The sequence below is a fragment of the Tursiops truncatus genome, chromosome 19 (assembly GCF_011762595.2).
Source record: "Tursiops truncatus isolate mTurTru1 chromosome 19, mTurTru1.mat.Y, whole genome shotgun sequence".
Classification (NCBI taxonomy): Eukaryota; Metazoa; Chordata; class Mammalia; order Artiodactyla; family Delphinidae; genus Tursiops; species Tursiops truncatus.
Window position 1 is genome coordinate 12,737,943 of NC_047052.1, and position 17,435 is coordinate 12,755,377.

Consider the following 17,435-nt stretch of genomic DNA (forward strand, 5'->3'; position numbering starts at 1 on the left):
TTTGCCGCATGGCGCAGCCGAAAACAAAAACAAAAACAATAAGTATTTTAATGCAGCATTTTAAAAATTCAAAACTAATGCAAACAAAAAAATCCATGATGAACAAAATACCAGAACTTACAGTGTTAAAGACGAGATCCAACCCTTCACTTTCACCAACCTGCCTCACTCCTCTCAGTAGTCCTGGTTCCACTAAAACTTTATATACAAAATCAGGTGGCCAGCGCCACTGCCTGTGGTTTGCCAATATTCCTATTTTTTTAAATTCTTTGTTATATATATATTTTTTATTGTGGTAAAATATACATAATATAAAATGTACCATTTTAACCATTTTAAACTTTACAGTTCAGTGGCATTAAGCACATTCACATTGTTCTGTACACGACATGATTTTTTAAAAAATATTACATTAAAATATTGTATATCGTGATTACTGAGTTTGGGGGCGCCAGAGGCCAGTGTCTCCCTTGCCTTACTCTAGTTCTCACGCTGCCTCCCCCACTCTTCACCCACTCCTGCAGCCTGAGGAAGGAAAACTGCAAGTTTCTCCTATAAGGCAGCAGCAGAAGAGTTATTCCGGTGGCGAACAGGCTATTGAGGATGTCCGTCCACACAGCCGCCGGCAACAAGAAGACTTGCTCCACCTGCATCCTCCCGCCGCCTTTGCTCTCTTGCAATGAGACACACTTGGCTGGCGCTTCCTCTACCTGCCCAGAACCACCTGACGGAGGGCGGGCATCCCGTGGCCCGGCCCGCTCGGGTCGGCTGGGCGTCCTGCCGGCCAATGGGGAAGGAGCCCCTCCGGACACAGGCAGCGTCCTTAGGAGCGGCCAATGGGAGCGCGGCATGCAAATGAGCAGGTGCGGCGACGGCTGACCAGTCAAGGCGGCAGCGGCTCAGGGGATGTTAAGAGGCGAGCAGGGCGGTCGCGGAGTAGACACGCAGGCTTCGAGCTGCGAGCTCCCGTCTCCCGCCATGGCCCCCGCTCCGCCCCCCGCCGCCTCCTTCTCCCCCGCCGAGGTCCAGCGGCGCCTGGCGGCCGGCGCCTGCTGGGTCCGCTGCGGGGTCCGCCTCTACGACCTCACCGGCTTCGTGCGGCACCACCCAGGGGGCGAGCAGCTGCTGCGGTCACGGGCTGGTCAGGATGTTAGCGCCGACCTGGATGGGCCACCACACCGGCACTCGGACAACGCGCGCCGCTGGCTCGAGCAGTACTACGTGGGAGACCTGCAAGGAGACCCTCAGGTACAGCCGGGCCCGGGTGTCACACACCCTCTATTCCCCCCACCCTCCCCGCCCCAACTCGCCACTCCCCGGCAGGCCGCGTTCACCTGCCCTCTAGGAGGACCCAAGGTGACAGCCTCCGCCCTCACCTCTCTTCTCTCCAGGTAACAGGTCCCTGCCTACCACCACCCCCGCCCCAACCAGGAGTTTGCCCTTCCTCTCCAGCATTTCCCCTGTCCCTCCTCTATCTGCTACTTCTCCCATCTCATAAGGTGCCAGTCACCCTTCTCAGCTAGTTTGGATTTCCTGGGGCCACCCTAGTCTTGCACAGCGGCTTCTCTGGTTGCGTGGAGAGGCTGGCGCAGTGTCTTGGGTGGCCTATGTCCTTCCACCCCTCAGACCTCCCTTTATTCCTTGTCTTGCATGCTGGCTTGGGTGTCCAGCAGAGAGACGTGACAGGGGTAAGCCAGTTTTGCTGGGGAGAAGGGAGTAGCACTCTGGGCTGCCTGCTGCTGTGCACCACAGGCTCGTGATTGTATTTAAACCTCTGAGTGATCCTGGGGTGGCTTTTGTTATCCCTATTTTAGGATGTGGAAACTGAGGATCAAGGAGGCACTGTAATTTGAGGTCAATTTGGAATTTGAGGTAATTTGAGCTAGTTAGTGGAAAAGTCAGGTGTGTCTGATTCCAAAATCAATGCTCTCTCCATCCCAAGGATCCTTGGGCCTGGGAGATGATCCTATCCGTTGGGTTCCAGGTAGGCTTGTGCCAGAGGAAAACCGACTCTTCAGGACTTCCCCAGGCCCAGCTGTAGGACTGGTGACAGCGAGGCCATCATGCTTGGACATAAACCAACAGTTGTTCCCTGCTTCTAGCTCTTGCATTCAAGATGGCCCCAGCAAGTGCTTTTAGATCTTTGGATGAAAGGACTTGTCTCTCACTGTTCCAGGTGGCTTTTCACTAGGCCATCTCGCCTAATTCTTTAATCATTTATTCACTCACTCACTTGGTCCCTTAGTGATTGGCAGTACTGAGCTAGGCACTGAGGAGGTATCAATGGACAAAAGCAATACTGTCTTCATGGACCTAACAGGCTAATGAGGTAACATACTAATCCTACAATAATTCTTCAATTACCTGGTGCTATCAGAGTATGAATCAGGGAGAGCTTTCTGAAGAAAGTGATATTTACCCTGGGAGCTAATCAATGGATAGGGCTTAAGCCAGGTGAAGTGTGGTGAGAAGAACCTTCCAGACAGAGGGAAAAGAATGTGTGAAGGCTCTGAAGGGTAAGGGCTTGGCAGAGTCAAGGGACAGAAATAAAACCAATGTGACCAGAGGCTGTTGGGCAAGGAGAGGGAGTGGAAGGAGGCCGGAGATCAGCCAAGGCCGCTGTGGTCAGGTTTTGGGACTTGATTCTAAGAACAATGGGAAGCCAGGTAATGGATTCAAGCAGGGGTGTGGCATGGTCAGATCTGCATCTTTGGAAGAGCATCCTGGCTGCGATGCCAAGAAGGGGTGGAAGGAGCCCATGTGGGTGTGAGGAGACCAGGCGGGAGGCTACCCTATAGCCCAAGTGAGAGGTAACGGTGACGATGACCAAGGGAAAGGGAAGGTTGAATTTGGGATACTTCATATGTAAAATGGTAGGACTCAGCATTCTGCAGCGGGGGCCCAGTTTAATCTTGGAAGCTGATGTTAGGTGTCAGGTCATGCTGAAGGGGCAGAAGGTTTAGCCATAGATATAACTGAAGCTGAGTGCAGGAAATGAGAGGTGGGAGCCGGAATACTAGAGACTTCCAGGCTCGTGATGGCTCATGGAAGCCATCCTACATTGTAACTGTGTCCTATAAACAGGAGCCTTAGGGTGTGGCCTCTCCTCTCAGCACCATCTAGAGCACCTCTCCTGGCTAGATGCCCTAGATGGCTTTACCTCCTAGCTCTGCTAGCTACCCAGCACTATGGTTTGATTTGGCTTTGTTTTGCTTTGCTTTACCTGACCTTCAGAGAGTACTGAGTCTAAATTTGTTTCTCACCCCTGCGCTCACCTGTTACCCCAAGAGTCCCAGTGTAGCCATGTTTCAGGCATCCTTATATCTGGGCCCCCACCTGAGGATGTGGGAAGAAAACTAAAAATTAACACCACATTTACAAACCCATGGCCCAAACTTGACCAACGGCTGTAGTCACCCAATACTCCAGTTGCTCGTCAGCTTCTGTCTACTATTCTGGAAACTAGTGTAGGGTTGTCTTTCTATTGGGGAAGAGAGGTATTCAGAGGAGAAATCTGGAGAAGATATCTTTTCAGAGAGAAACCATCTTCATAAGGGCTGAATGGAGAGAAGACATATCTGTTCTTCTCTCTGGTTAAACCCTTCTGGCAACCCCCATGCTGCCTTCTCCACCTCTCCCATCTCCTCCTGCTGGACCAGGGATGCTGACACCTGTTGAGGCTAGAACCCAGCTCCTGTAGTGTGAAGACCAGAAGGGGCGTTGATGGGGAAGGGGAGTGTCATGAACCAGCTCTGTTGTTTGGAGCTCATTTCTGAATGGTGCCCCTCCTTGAAGTCCTTCTTCCCAAGTGTAGTCCTCAGCAGGGAGCCTGCTGGAGCTCTGCCATGAAATTCCAGGGACAAGGCTCAGCCCCACTGGTTTCCCCTTTCCCCCACTTTGCCACACCCCCTCTGTATACACACTTACCCACACATTCACACTCACAGGGAAGCACACACACATGAAACAAGTCAAACTTGTTTGAGCCAACATACCGTGGGGATGAGACAAGATCTTTTGTAGCCCTGGACTTGAGGAAGTGAATCGGAGATGGCTGAGCAGGGAAGCCAGGCCCTCTCCTCGATTGGGCGCTCAGGGCTCCTCACTCCAAGCTTAGATAAGAGTGGCTCATGTTGTTAGTGGGGCATGAAATCCATTGAGTGAGCTGCAACCAGCAATTTTTGTATGTGTGTGTGGTACGCGGGCCTCTCACTGCTGTGGCCTCTCCCGTTGCGGAGCACAGCCTCCGGACGCGCAGGCTCAGCGGCCATGGCTCACGGGCCCAGCCGCTCCGCGGCATGTGGGATCTTCCCGGACCAGGGCACGAACCCGTGTCCCCTGCATTGGCAGGCAGACTCTCAACCACTGCGCCACCAGGGAAGCCCAACCAGCAATTTTTTTAAAGAAATAGGAAAGAAAATAACTTTGGGTCCAAACCTCCCAAGACCATAGATATTGTTTCCCAGACTTGTTATCCACGAATCACTGTTCCAGTTTTTTTCCAAATTGGCATATGACTTGAACTATTTAATATTTATTTTTAAGTAGACTCACTTTTTATTTTACCGTTTACTCCCCCTAGGCAATATTACCAGTGAAATCAGGGTTTAGATGCACTTTAAAAATAGAGCTATTAAAATAGTGCTCATCCTCCTATCCCCTAAAATCCTGATCACCATCAGTGGAGTAAGTGTCACACTTTGGAAGACACAAGGAGCAGAGCTTCTTAACCCTGGAGCTCTATGGACCATTTTCTGGGGTTGATGGAAGAGATGAAATTGTGTGTAAAACATGCATGGTTGTGCATTTTTCTGGTGACAGAGCTGCAGCTTTCATCACAGTACAACCAGAATCCTTCCCTCACTCCAGACCTGCCACCAAGAGGAATAGAACTGAAAAGGCAGATCATACTCCCCCCGTCTTACACACCCAGACCTTGAGGGGGCCTCCTGTGGGCAGACATCTGACCATGCCCCTGGAGAAAAGCCCTCTGTTTGGGGAGACCCTAGAGGAAGGCAAGCCCTGACTCCCCAGCCCCTGCTGTTGGGTTAACCCTAATGTCTGAATGTGTGTTGCTTCCTAATCCCACAAGGTGTATTTGTCTCTGAGTGGCTGAGAAGTCCCCAGATTCTGCCACATGTGGTTCTACCAGGCTTTGGGGGTCCAGCCGTTCAGAACTTTGGAGCTTGAGTAACTAAATGGGGATGGGCCATAGGGAGGAGATCTAAGTGCAGGAAGACTCAGGATCCCCACCCCACCCGGGGCTCCGGAACAGCTCGAGCACAGCCCAGCTTGGAATGCCGGTCTCAGCTGAGAATTCAGATAAAAGCTGATGATTGGGAAACTTTTAAACTCCCCCTGCCTGCAGAGCGGAGTGGATGTGAGAAATCTGCTAACCGAAGGGGGTAGAGGTCTGCTTAGCCCACAACAAGGCTTCCTAAGTGGGCCTGCCTGGCCAGTCAGCAGCCACCGTCCTTTGCTACCTGCCAGGGACTTGTGAGCCCTGGCCTGCTGTGGTGCCAGGTGAGCCTTACCTGGAGGATGAAGCTAGCGCAAGCTGGGAGAGAGCCAGGGACACAAGTCACTGTGGTTCCATGTGACACAGGGTAAACACAGGCTCCAAGAGTGCCCCCTGGCGTCACCTCAGAATTCAGTGATAGAAGGGGCTTCGAGACCCAAATTAGGGCGAAGGTTGGAAATTAGGACTCTATGGGGGAAATAAAAAGAAATAGACAGGAATCTCAGCAACACCCGAGGGTAATCATTTCTGGAAACATTCCCAGCGAAGAACCCAAATTGACGCCTGAGCAGCATCCATCATCTTCCCTTTCCTTATTTATTTATTTATTTATCTTAAGACCCACAACTCACTGTTGGTCCATATGTCGTCCTCATTCATTTAGACAGACAGGAAATAAGCGCCCTGTTCTCTCGGAAACCCACCACGGCACTGAAAGTACCCTTGCCAGGGCCATCGGGACCTTCACCTGGCTAACCCTGGTGGTCACTTCTCACCTGGCCTGGCAGCAACTCTCGACATGGCGATCGCTCCCCGCTGCTTGACACACTGTCCTCAGCTGGTTTCTGGATACCTCACCCCTTTGGTTTTCTATTGCTGCTGTAACAAATTACCACAAACTCAGTGACTTAAAGCAACACACATCTATTCTCTTGTGTTTCTGGAGCGTCAGAAGTCAGAAATGAATTGGCAGGGCACCCTCCTTCTGGAGGCTCTAGCGGAGAACGTTTCCTCCCTTTTTCCAGCTTTTAGAGGCTGCCTGTGTTCCCTGGCTCCTGGCCCCCAGCCAGCAGTCACATTGCTCTGACCTCTGTTCTCCTGTCCCTTCTCGTTCTCAGACTCTGATTCTCCTGCCTCCATCTTTCACTTATAAGGAACTCTGTGATTACACTGTGCTCCCATCCCCCCCGCCCCCACCCCCACACCAGATATCCAGGATCATCTCCTCATCACAAAATCTTTAATCACACCTGCAAAGTCCTCTGTGCCATGTAAAGTAACATAGTCACGGGTTCCAGGTATTGGGACGTAGATTTTTGAAGGGGGGGTGCATTATCCCGCCTACTTCACCCCTTATACCCCTGGTCATTACGGCTCAGTCTCCACTGCTAGTTTCTCTTGCTTTACATTTTCCAGAAAAGTCACACAGTGTGTGCTCTGCTGTACAGCTTCTTTCACCCACTACTACGTCTGGGAGATGATCTGTGTTTTTCAACTGTCTCCATTCCTTGCTGTGTCCTAGAGAATCCAGAGGCTGTAGAGGGGAAAATGGGGGATAATTGGAAAAAACCAGAGCCAGAGGCTGGGACAGACCCCATGCCGAGCCTCATGAGTCTCCTTAGTCCTCCTTCCAGGACGCCTACCCACTACTACCCTACCTTGGCCAGAGCTGCGTTATACTCATTATTGCAGCAGTCTCCTGGGCAGGTCTCTCCTTGCCAACACTTCCTTCAGCCCATTGCCTTGTGAAGCTTTCCAAAGAGCATGTGGTTTTGTTACAGCGGGATTCCTAAATCTTCAGTGGCTCCCGATTGCCACATCCTTTAAGTCCATCTCAAACTCTATTTCTTCCACAGAGATTCTCCTTATCTCCCCATCTAGAACTGGGTTTTTCCTTCTCCGAAACTCTCATAGCACTTGGCCTCTCCCTACATTACAGCATTCAAAATGTTCTTCCTTATTCACTGTGTTTTCACTATGTGTCTTATCTTCTCTACTAAACTGTAAACTCTCCGAAGACTGGAATTGCCTGATTCATCTGGGTTTCCCTAGGAGACAGTAGCACACTGGTGCCTGCCAACAGGAAGTAACAAATGTCTGAATAAATGAATGAATGAACTGCTTGGAAAACTGATATGTGTACCAGATTGAAAAGGAAAGTGGTGATATTAGCGCACACAAGATACTTCAAGTAGTAAGATGTTAAAAAAAAAAAAAAAACAGAAACAAACCTCTTTCCGGTTTCTTTTTTGTTAGCTAAAAGGGTTGGGAGTTGATGGAAAGGATGGAGGACTATCAAGTGAGTCACTCATTTCTACCCTTGCCCTCAGTGTTTTGCCGCCAGAAAGAGTTGGCAAAACGTCTTCCATACCAGGCTACTGAAGTTCATCCCTGCAAGGTTAGAAGTGAAATTAACCATAGAAAATGCCAATTGAGAGCCCTCGTTGCTCTCAGGGCTGTGACCCGTCCCCATGTGTCTATAAGTGTCTGGATGATGTGCATAGGCAGGACCCAGGTTCCTGGGTTTCCAGTTCTGTTTACTCTTTCCTGTGTCTTTTCATGCAAAATTCTCTAAAGCGTGTCATCTCCGAATGGTGATTCTCAGTCTTCTCTAATTGCTGCTCATCTAAGATGGGCAGAAGATTCTAACGACCGTTTCCCCACCTGCTCTTGCCCTCTGATGGAAAACAAACTCAGTCATAGTAACAAGACTGGGGAACAAAAAAATTGATGCTACCAACAGCTGTAAAGTTATCACTGAGAAATAGAAACCTCATACTCAGGATTTGTTGTTGTGAAGCATTGCCCTAAAACATAATTATTCAAATGCTTTGTTTTCTGACTTCGATAGTATTTATATTGCAAGGTGTTAAAATAGCAGTACCAGATAAGCAAATTTGAGGGGATGTGTTGAACTACGATGCATACAGAATGTCTTAAGGTCCTGTTAGAGGAAAGCTAGTAGCCAAAAATTCCTTTGATGGAAGTACATGTGACTACACACTTAGAGTGAACCACGTAAACTACAACAAACGTGGTTGATAATTACCTAAGTGAATTAGTCATAGTTTCTCCTTTAAAACAAATAGAATTTAAAGAGAGTAGAGTTCTAGTTCTGTACATTCTTCTATGCCCAGCAGAACCTTTTTAACATTGCTTAGCATTGCGTGATGCTTACCTTTCCCACTGGAAAATGGAATTGGAGATTTTAGGGATCTCTAGTAATGGCTAGCTTTGTTTTATAAATCCCAAATGTTAATAGTCCATAATAACCCACTTAGTTGCTAATAAATAGCTCCTAGTCTTATGTAATAATGAATGTCTATGAAACAAGCATCACTTACCCACAAAGATCAAAGAAAGACCTCACATTTTTATTTTTTTATTTTTATTTTTTTCCATTTATTATCACAGGATCTCACATTTTTAAATCAAGTTAAGGCCCACACTTTGAGACTGGCTGCCATGGAGGAATAAGAAGTTACATTTAGCTGAATAAATACAGCTTCCATGATCCCAAGTTAGGCACCAGGACAGACCAACCCGATTTAGTTGTTGCTTCCCCATGTCCTGGGCAAGACCCTTTGGAGTGCCAGGTGTAAAAGATTATGCAGGTTGGAGACAGGGTGCCATAAAAAAACTCAGTTGTTCTTGAACCTGAGTAGGAAAGTCCTTGACTCCTAGGATTAAAGGTCACTTAAAGTGAATCTACTTTAAATGAAGACCGAAACTTCATAGAAAATGAGCCAAGTGGTTGAGAGAAGGAAAATGATACTCTTTAAAAATGAAACTGAAAAGTTTTTTTTGTTGTTTGCTTTAGTTTATTTTAATCTGACAGCAAGGGAATTCCCTGGCAGTCCAGTGGTTAGGATTCTGTGCTTGCACTGCAAGGGACACGGGTTTGATCCCTGGTTGGGCAACTAAGATCCTGCAAGCCCTGTGGCAGAGCCAAAAAAAAAAAAAAAATCTGACAGCAAAATTCAGATTGCACTTGGGTGCTGATTCTTAAATTGAGCATATAATGAATCAAGTAGTGTTGTTTTGCGCATGTGTGGTTTTTCTGACAAAAACGTATGAAAGTACATTGTGACATTCTAAACTTTGCATTGGCTGTTCACTGTGTGATCATAAAGGTCATTTTAGAGACTTCCCTGGTGCTGCAGTGGTTAAGAATCCACCTGCCAATGCAGGGCACAGGGAATTGATCCCTGCTCTGGGAAGATCCCACATGCAGCGGAGCAGCTAAGCTCGTGAGCCACAACTACTGCAGCCCACGTGCCTAGAGCCCATGCTCTGCAACAAGAGAAGCCACCGCAATGCGAAGCCCGCACACCGCAACAAGAGAAAGTCCGCGTGCAGCAACGAAGACCCAATGCAGCCAAAATTTTAAAATTTTTCAAAAAAGGTCATTTTAGCAAGAGTATTTAAGGGCTAAGGATCTCTTTTGATCCTTTAATAAACAAGTCCTCCTCTTTTGAAGGGCCTCACCCTTTGTTGATTGCCTGTATTTTAGTGTTAAACAGCCTGACTTTGCCAGATCCTTATTTGGCAGTGGAACTGTAACTAAAACAATTTTCTCTCACTTTCATTGACTTCATGAAATTTTTCTAAGTTTTTGCATTGATTTTGAATTTCCACTTTGCAGTCAGTTTGCATTTTGTTATGTTGTATACTGTCAGATGGTAGTAACCCCAGCCATCACTTTGTCCCTCCTTTTCTCTATTGTGATAATTACCCATGAACATAGTTCATACAGAAATTTAAATCATTAAAAGTAATGTGCAGGGCTTCCCTGGTGGCGCAGTGGTTGAGAGTCCGCCTGCCGATGCAGGGGACACGGGTTTGTGCCCCGGTCCGGGAAGATCCCACATGCCGCGGAGAGGCTGGGCCTGTGAGCCATGGCCGCTGAGCCTGCGCATCTGGAGCCTGTGCTCCACAACGGGAGAGGCCACAACAGTGAGAGGCCCGCGTACAGCAAAAAAAAAAAAAAAAAAAAAAAAAAGTAATGTGCAAAAAAAAATGTTGAGTGCCCCTCCCAACCTAGTCCCTGTGTAAACACTACCAACAATTTCTTATGTGGCCTCAGAGAAACACATATATTATTCTATCTATTTCCCACATAAAGGAGTTGTATGGTACAGGCTGCTTGGCAACTTGCAGCTTTTTTCACCTAATGACATGTTTTGTACTTCCTTACACATCAGCAATAAAAGTTTTCTTCATTCTTTCTTCCAGTCCAAGAGCATGGGATATCTTTCCATTTCTTTGAGTCCTCTTTGATTTCCTTTATTTAATTTATTTATTTATGTTTCAATTGAGTCTTCACTGCTGCGCTCAGGCTTTCTCTAGTTGCGTCGAGTGGGGGCTACTCTTAGTTGAGGTGCACGGGCTTCTCGTTGCAGTGGCTTCTCTCGTGGCGGAGCACGGGCTCTAGGTGCACAGGCTCAGTAGTTGTGGCTCACTGGCTGTAGAGCGCAGGCTCAGTAATTGTGGAGCACGGGCTTAGTTGCTCCGTGGCATGTGGGATCTTCCTGGACCAGGATTGAACCCATATCCCCAGCACTGGCAGGCAGATTCTTAACCACTGCACCACCAGGGAAGTCCCTTGATTTCCTTTATTAATGTTTTAGTTCTCAACATATAAGTCTTTCACCTCCTTGGTCAGGTTTATTCCTAGGTATATTTTGGGGGTGGGGTGATTTTAAAAGTTATTTTTTTTTTACATTCCCTTTCTGATATTTCATTGTTAACGTAGAAAAATGCAACTGATTTCTGAATATTAATCTTGTTTCCTGCTACTTTGCTGAATTCATTTGTTAGATCTAGTAGTTTTTGTGTGGCGTGCTTAGGGTTTTCTATATATAGTATCATGTCATCTGCATATAATGACAGTTTTACCTCTTCTCTTCCAATTTGGATACCTTTTATTTCTTTTTCTTCTCTGATTGCTGTGGTTGGAACTTTCAATACTATGTTAAATAGAAGTGGTGAGAGTGGGCATCCTTGTCTTGTTCCAGATTTTAGTGGGAAGGTTTTCAGCTTTTCACTGTTGAGTATTATATTGGCTGTGGGTTTATCATAAATGGCTTTTATTATGTTGAGCTATGTTCCCTCTATACTCACTTTGGTGAGAGTTTTTATCATGAATGGATGTTGAATTTTGTCAAATGCTTTCTCTCCATCTATTGAGATGGTCATGTGGTTTTTGACTTTTCTTTTGTTTATGTGGTGTATTACATTGATTGATTTGCATATGTTGAACCATCCTTGTGAACTTGGGATGAATCCCCCTTGGTCGTGGTGTACGATCTTTTTTATGTGTTGTTGGATTCGGTTTGCTAATATTTTGTTGAGAATTTTTGCATCTATATTCATCAAAGATATTGGTCTGTAATCTTCTTTTTTGGTGATATCTTTTCTGGTTTTGGTATCAGTGTGATGGTGGCTTAAGAGACTGTCTTTGGGAGTGTTCCCTCCTCTTCAATCTTTTGGAAGAGTTTGAGAAGAATCAGCATAAGTTCTTCTTTGTTTGTTTGGTAGAATTCTCCTGTGAAGCTATCTGGTCCTGGACTTTTTTTGTAGGGAGTTTTTTAAATTACAGATTCTATTTCACGTGTAGTGATCAGTCTCTTCAAATTATCTATTTCCTCTTGATTCAGTTTTGGTGGGCTGTATGTTTCTAGAAGGTTGTCCATTTCTTCTAGGTTGTCAACATTCTTTCTGATAGCTGTCCCTATTGATGTTTTTCCCTATTGTATCAATGCTACAAGAAGCATCCTTACATAATCATTTTGCACACATATGCAAATAAATTTGTAATATAGAGTCCTAGACGTGAAATTTCTAGATCAAAATGATATCCATTTTGTATTTTGATGGATATTGCCAAACTGCCCTCTAAAAAGGTTGTACCAATTAAAACTCCCTCCAAAAGCATACAAGAATGCCTGTTCCTTCACACCCTCACCAATGCTGTGTACTACCAGTATTTTTAATCTTTGCCAATGGGAGAAAAAATTTGCTCCCTGTTCAATATACATTTCTAAATTATTTGCACCTTTTTGGTAAACTGCATGTTCAGGTCCTTTGTCCATCTGTACTGGATAGTTGATCTTTTTCTTATTGATTTATATCACTCTTTATATATAAAGAATATTAGCCTATTTTCCATCATACATACTACTACTTGTCTTCCAGCTCTCATTTGTCTTTTGGCTTGTTTAATTTTTTTTCTTTTCTCCATATAAACCTTTCAGCTTTCCATGTAGTAAAAGCTGTCATCTTATCATTCTTAGAAAGACCACCTCTACTTTATGATTTTATATATAAAAGCAAGCAAAAAATATTTTGTATCTTTCTCACAGTTTTTATCCTTAATGATTCTGTTGTTGTTTGTTTGTTTTTGCTTAAATATTTTATCTACCTGGATTTTTTTTTTTTTTTTTTGGTGTAAAGAACAAACTAGAGATTATTTTAGGTTTATATTTTTCCAAGTGACCAACTGGTTATCCCAGTAGATTTATGGAATAAGCTATCTTTTCTCACTGATTTAAAACAAAAACAAAAACCTTTATCACACATCAAACATTCGCAGTTATATTTTGGTCTATTCTTGGCCTCTATGCTATAGTAATGAAATCACTCATTTTCTTATTAGGTTTTAGCCATTCAGATTTTTTTTCCCCTTTCCTCCTTCTGTTCCATTCCATCCTGCTCCCACCTGCTCCACTAGAGAAAGCAAAGGGCGAGACAAGAGCTGAGCATCAATTCTGGACCATGTTGCCAGCCTTGGGGAAATACAGTCAAGTCTGACTTTCAGGGGCTGTGGCTGCCCAGCACGCCCTGACCCTGATGTCGTGTGGCTGGAGCAGGGAGGAAGTGGCTCAGGGAAGCTCAGACAGGCTGCTGCCGCAGTCCGAAAGCCCATGGGAAGGGGGGATGCACGGTGGGTGTGCAGTGGTTGTGGAATGGTAGTGATTTCAGCAGGGAATGCAAGGATGAGGAGTGGTGTGGAGAGAATGTCTGGAGGCAGCCTTGCCGCTGGAACTCAGCATGGGGGCGGGTCCTGTGTACCTTTCCTGCTTTGTGTCCACAGCTTGTAGTTGGAGGAGGGGCCTACAGGTCAAGTTCTATGTGTGTATGAACAGGGGAGGCTAGGAGAGCCGGGAAGGAGCCCTATCAGGGAAACTGGCACCTCTCTTGTAAAGCCCTGTAAATCTAAAACTTCTTGTCCCTCTGGTCAAGGGAACTGAATACTTATCCCTCTCTACCTTCCTTTCATCAAAATCAAATGAGGCCTTACTAAAAATAGATTCCTGGGACTTTCTGGGACGGTGGAAATGTCCTACATCTTGATGTGGGCATTGGCTGCAAGGAGGCATATAATTGTCAAAACATATCAAACAATACACTTAAGATTGGTAATTTTTTACTATATGAAGTTTATACCCAATTTTTTTAAAGGAGGCAAATAAATTTAACACATATTTAGTAATTGCTTCTAAAGATATGACCTCATGATTGCAAGCGTTAGATGTTGGTATACACCAGCCTTTAAAAATTGCTTTTTTTTTTTTTCAATCATTTTACCGTTGAGTAGTATTGTCTGAAGGTCTATCAACTAGAGATTAGAAATCTTAGCTCAATTAAAAGCATGAAAACTCTGACAGGTTAAAAGGGTTGTCTCTGGTCATTCAGATCTTAATGTCAATCACGTAAATTAGGTTTTTTTCCTGCTAGAACTGGGCAGAATTGGAGCACACTGAGGGAATGCTGGTTTGGGGTTTTTGGTGAGGAGATGGCTTTGGAGAAAGGCTCTGGGAAGCAGGGAGGTCCCAGCGTGGTGTTATTTGGGTAATAGGAGCATACTGTAATGTAGGGACTGGGTTTCCAAGAGCCTTGGGGGGAGGGCAGTGAGACTAGCTGGTAGGGAGGTGCAAGGATCAACATTTTACTTAGGACTGTCCACAGGTGACACAACACAGTGAGGTACTTCTTTGTCCTCTGATCCTCCTCCTCTTTCAGACACATGCAGAGTACTACAGAAGCGGAATCACACAGTGTAAACAGGCAGACCTTGTTTTATTGCACTTCACTTTGTTGCACTTCTCAGATACTGCATTTTTTTTTTTAATTGAAGGTTTGTGGCAACCCTGTGTCAAGCAAGTCTGTTGGTGCCATTTTTCCAACAGAATTTGCTCACTTTGTGTCTCCGTGTCACATTCTGGTAATTCTTACAATATTTCAAACCCTCTTACAGCAAAAAGGTAATAACTCACTGAAGACTCAGGTGATGGTTAGCATTTTTTAGCAATAACGTATTTTTTAATTAAGGTATGTACCAAAAGTGCTTTTAAAAAGAAAGAGTAGAATGTGAATGGTAGGATCTAGGTAGTAGGGATACAGGTATTCACAGTGAGATTCTTTCACCTTGGCTGCATGTTTAAATTGTTTCATAATAAAAAGCTGGAAAAATACTGGGTAGTTACATCATGGACATCACTCCCAAATATGTTCTTAAAGGATGAGTGGGAAAATAAAACAAGGTAACAGCACATGAATGGTTACCTGTAACAAGGCGTCACATTTCTAATGAAATTGTATTAGTTTCCTAGAGCAGCTGTAACAAAATACCACAAAGTGGGCACTTAAAATAACAGGAATTTATTCTCACCATTCTAGATGCTAGAAGTCTGAAATCAAGGAGTTGGCAAAGTTGGTTCCTTCTGGAGGCTCTAAGGGAAAATCTGTTCCTTGCCTCTTTCCTAGCTTCTGGTGGAGCTGGCAATGCTTGGTGTTCCTTGGCTTGTGGATACATCACTCCAGTCTCCACAACCATCTGCACAAAAGCATTCTTCCCTGTGTCTCTGCATCTGTGTCTCCAAATTTCCCCTCTTCTTACTAGGACACCAGTCATATTGGATTCAGAGCCCACCCTAACTCAGTATGACCTCATGATAACATGATCAGTGCAAAGACACTATGTCCAAATAAAGTCACATTCACAAGGTTCTGGGTAGACATGAACTTGGCAGCGGTGGGGTGCAGAGAGATAATATTCCTCCCAATACAGATATCGTTAAACAACTTCTGCCGCTCAAATAACCTAGAAGAAAGTGAATGTGATAGGCACTGGAGAACTGCGTTATATTTCAGAAAAATGGCTCTAGTAGCAACAGAGATTCTAATATTTTAAGACTTGTGCACCTAGAGCCTGTGCTCCACAACAACAGAGGCCACCGCGATGAAAAGTTTGATGTTTCACTGGGGGTGAAAAAATAGACATGAAACTAAATTAGAGAATTAATTGCCATAAGGATATATATGTATGTATATATATATATATATATATATATATATATACACACACACACACACACACACACACACACATATAGATATATGTGTGTGTGTATGTATATATATACATTTCATATTCTTGGGCCATTCCCCAAATCTACAAAATCAGAATCTCTGAAGGCAAGACCCCAAAAATCTGTACTTTTAACAAGCTCTCTGTGTGCCTTAGAAACAACATAAAGTTTGCAACCCACTGTCCCAGAAGGCTAAGGGCAGAGGGAAAATGCAGATGGAAAAGCTGGAGTCACTGAAAGTGGCTCAGTAGGTAGATCTCTTGGAATTACTGAAGAATCAGCGTCCCCAAGCTCCCAGAGTGGAGCTTAGTGCAGAGCAGTTGTGTGGTGGGCGCTGAGTTAGCAGCCCATCCTACTCCCCTCCAGGAGAGAGGAGGCGCCGGGGATCTGCAGCTCTGGGTCTAGCTCTGGGTCTTACTGGCTACGTGACATCGCATGAGTCACTAAACCTCTCTTGGCCTTGATTTCCTTATTCCTTGCATCACTACAGGATTTTCTGCGGCTTCAATGACATCGTGTGAGCTCTGTAAGACAGAACATGTAGATTAAACTGAGATAGATGATTACGAGCCCCTTTAGCCCCGGCTTCTGCTAAGAAAAGGCAGGTTCCTGTTAGGTGGTGAGGGATGGATGCTTTTAAGATCTGAGTTGCTATGTGCTCAGACTCTCTTGGGTGAGGCCACTTACCCCCTGGAGGAGCTGGAGAGTGGTAACATTCAGTCTCTCAGAGTGACCCCTCCCCCCAGGTAGGGCGTGTGGGGTCTGCACCAACCTGCTGTCCTTCTGTCTTCACCTGGACAAGTACAATGTTGGACTGGGGACACACGCCCTGGTCAGGGACAGTTGGTCTCTGAAACAGAGGCTGGCGACTGCCCCAGTGGTCCCAGGGGCTTGCAGGGCTGCCTCTTTCTCCCCACCATTCCTTCCTCTATTCACCTGCAAACATAGTGAATATAGTCTCATCATGCCCAGACCAAGCTTGATGCTGGGGATAAAAAGACAACTGTTCGCTGCCCTCATGGGGGGTACCTACCAGTAGACAGAGGGAGATAGATAGGACAATTACAGGTGGTGGCAAGAGCTGTAACAGAATATATTTTAGATAGATAGACAGACAGACAGACAGAAAATATATTTTAGATCAGGGGGCTGTGACAGAGTGACAGCTGCAGCTTCTGATGGGTATGGTCAGGGAAGGCTTCTGTGGGGAACTGATATATGATGGATGAAAAGGAGCTGTCATAAGAACTGGGTGAAAAAGCATTCTAGGCAGAGGAACAGCAAGCACTAAGGTCCCGGGGTCTGGCAGGATTGGTGACATCAGGCATGCAAAAGGCGGCTCTGCTGTTGCTGGAGTGCTGTGGGCGACGGGGAGTGGGTGTGGGCTGGAGCGGGGAGTCAGCAGGAGCCCTACCTCAGCGGGGCTCACAGGTCATTGTAGGGGGCTTAGATTTTACTCTGAGAACAAGGGCCTGGAGGACTTGAAGCGGAACACTGACAAAGTTGGTCTATAGTTTATTAGATGATTCTGGCTGCCATGTGGATGGTAGCTTGAAGGGAGGCAAGAGCGGAAACAGGGAGCTTCCCTGGTGGCACAGTGGTTAAGAATCCGCCTGGCAAGGCAGGGGACACGGGTTCAAGCCCTGGTCCAGGAAGATCTCACATGCCACGGAGCAACTAAGCCCATGCGCCACAACTACTAAGCCTGCATGCCACAACTACTGAGGCCACGTGCCACAACTGCTGAGGCCCGCGCACCTAGAGCCTGTGCTCCACAACAACAGAGGCCACCGCGATGAGAGGCCCACACGCCACAGTGGAGA

At 45.8% G+C, this 17,435-nt stretch overlaps 1 protein-coding gene across 2 annotated transcripts in view; it reads left to right on the top strand.

The window, feature by feature from the left end:
- The first annotated feature begins 837 nt into the window (after positions 1-837).
- Positions 838-17,435, top strand: part of FA2H (fatty acid 2-hydroxylase) — a 50,932-nt gene continuing 34,334 nt past the window's right edge. Inside the window, exon 1 of one of the 2 annotated variants that reach the window (XM_033844667.2) lies at positions 838-1,248. In XM_033844667.2, coding sequence (XP_033700558.1) covers positions 907-1,248 — 342 coding nt within the window. In that variant the 5' untranslated portion in view covers positions 838-906. The remainder of the gene's footprint in view (positions 1,249-17,435) is intronic. The other variant, XM_073796812.1, reaches the window with a different exon arrangement.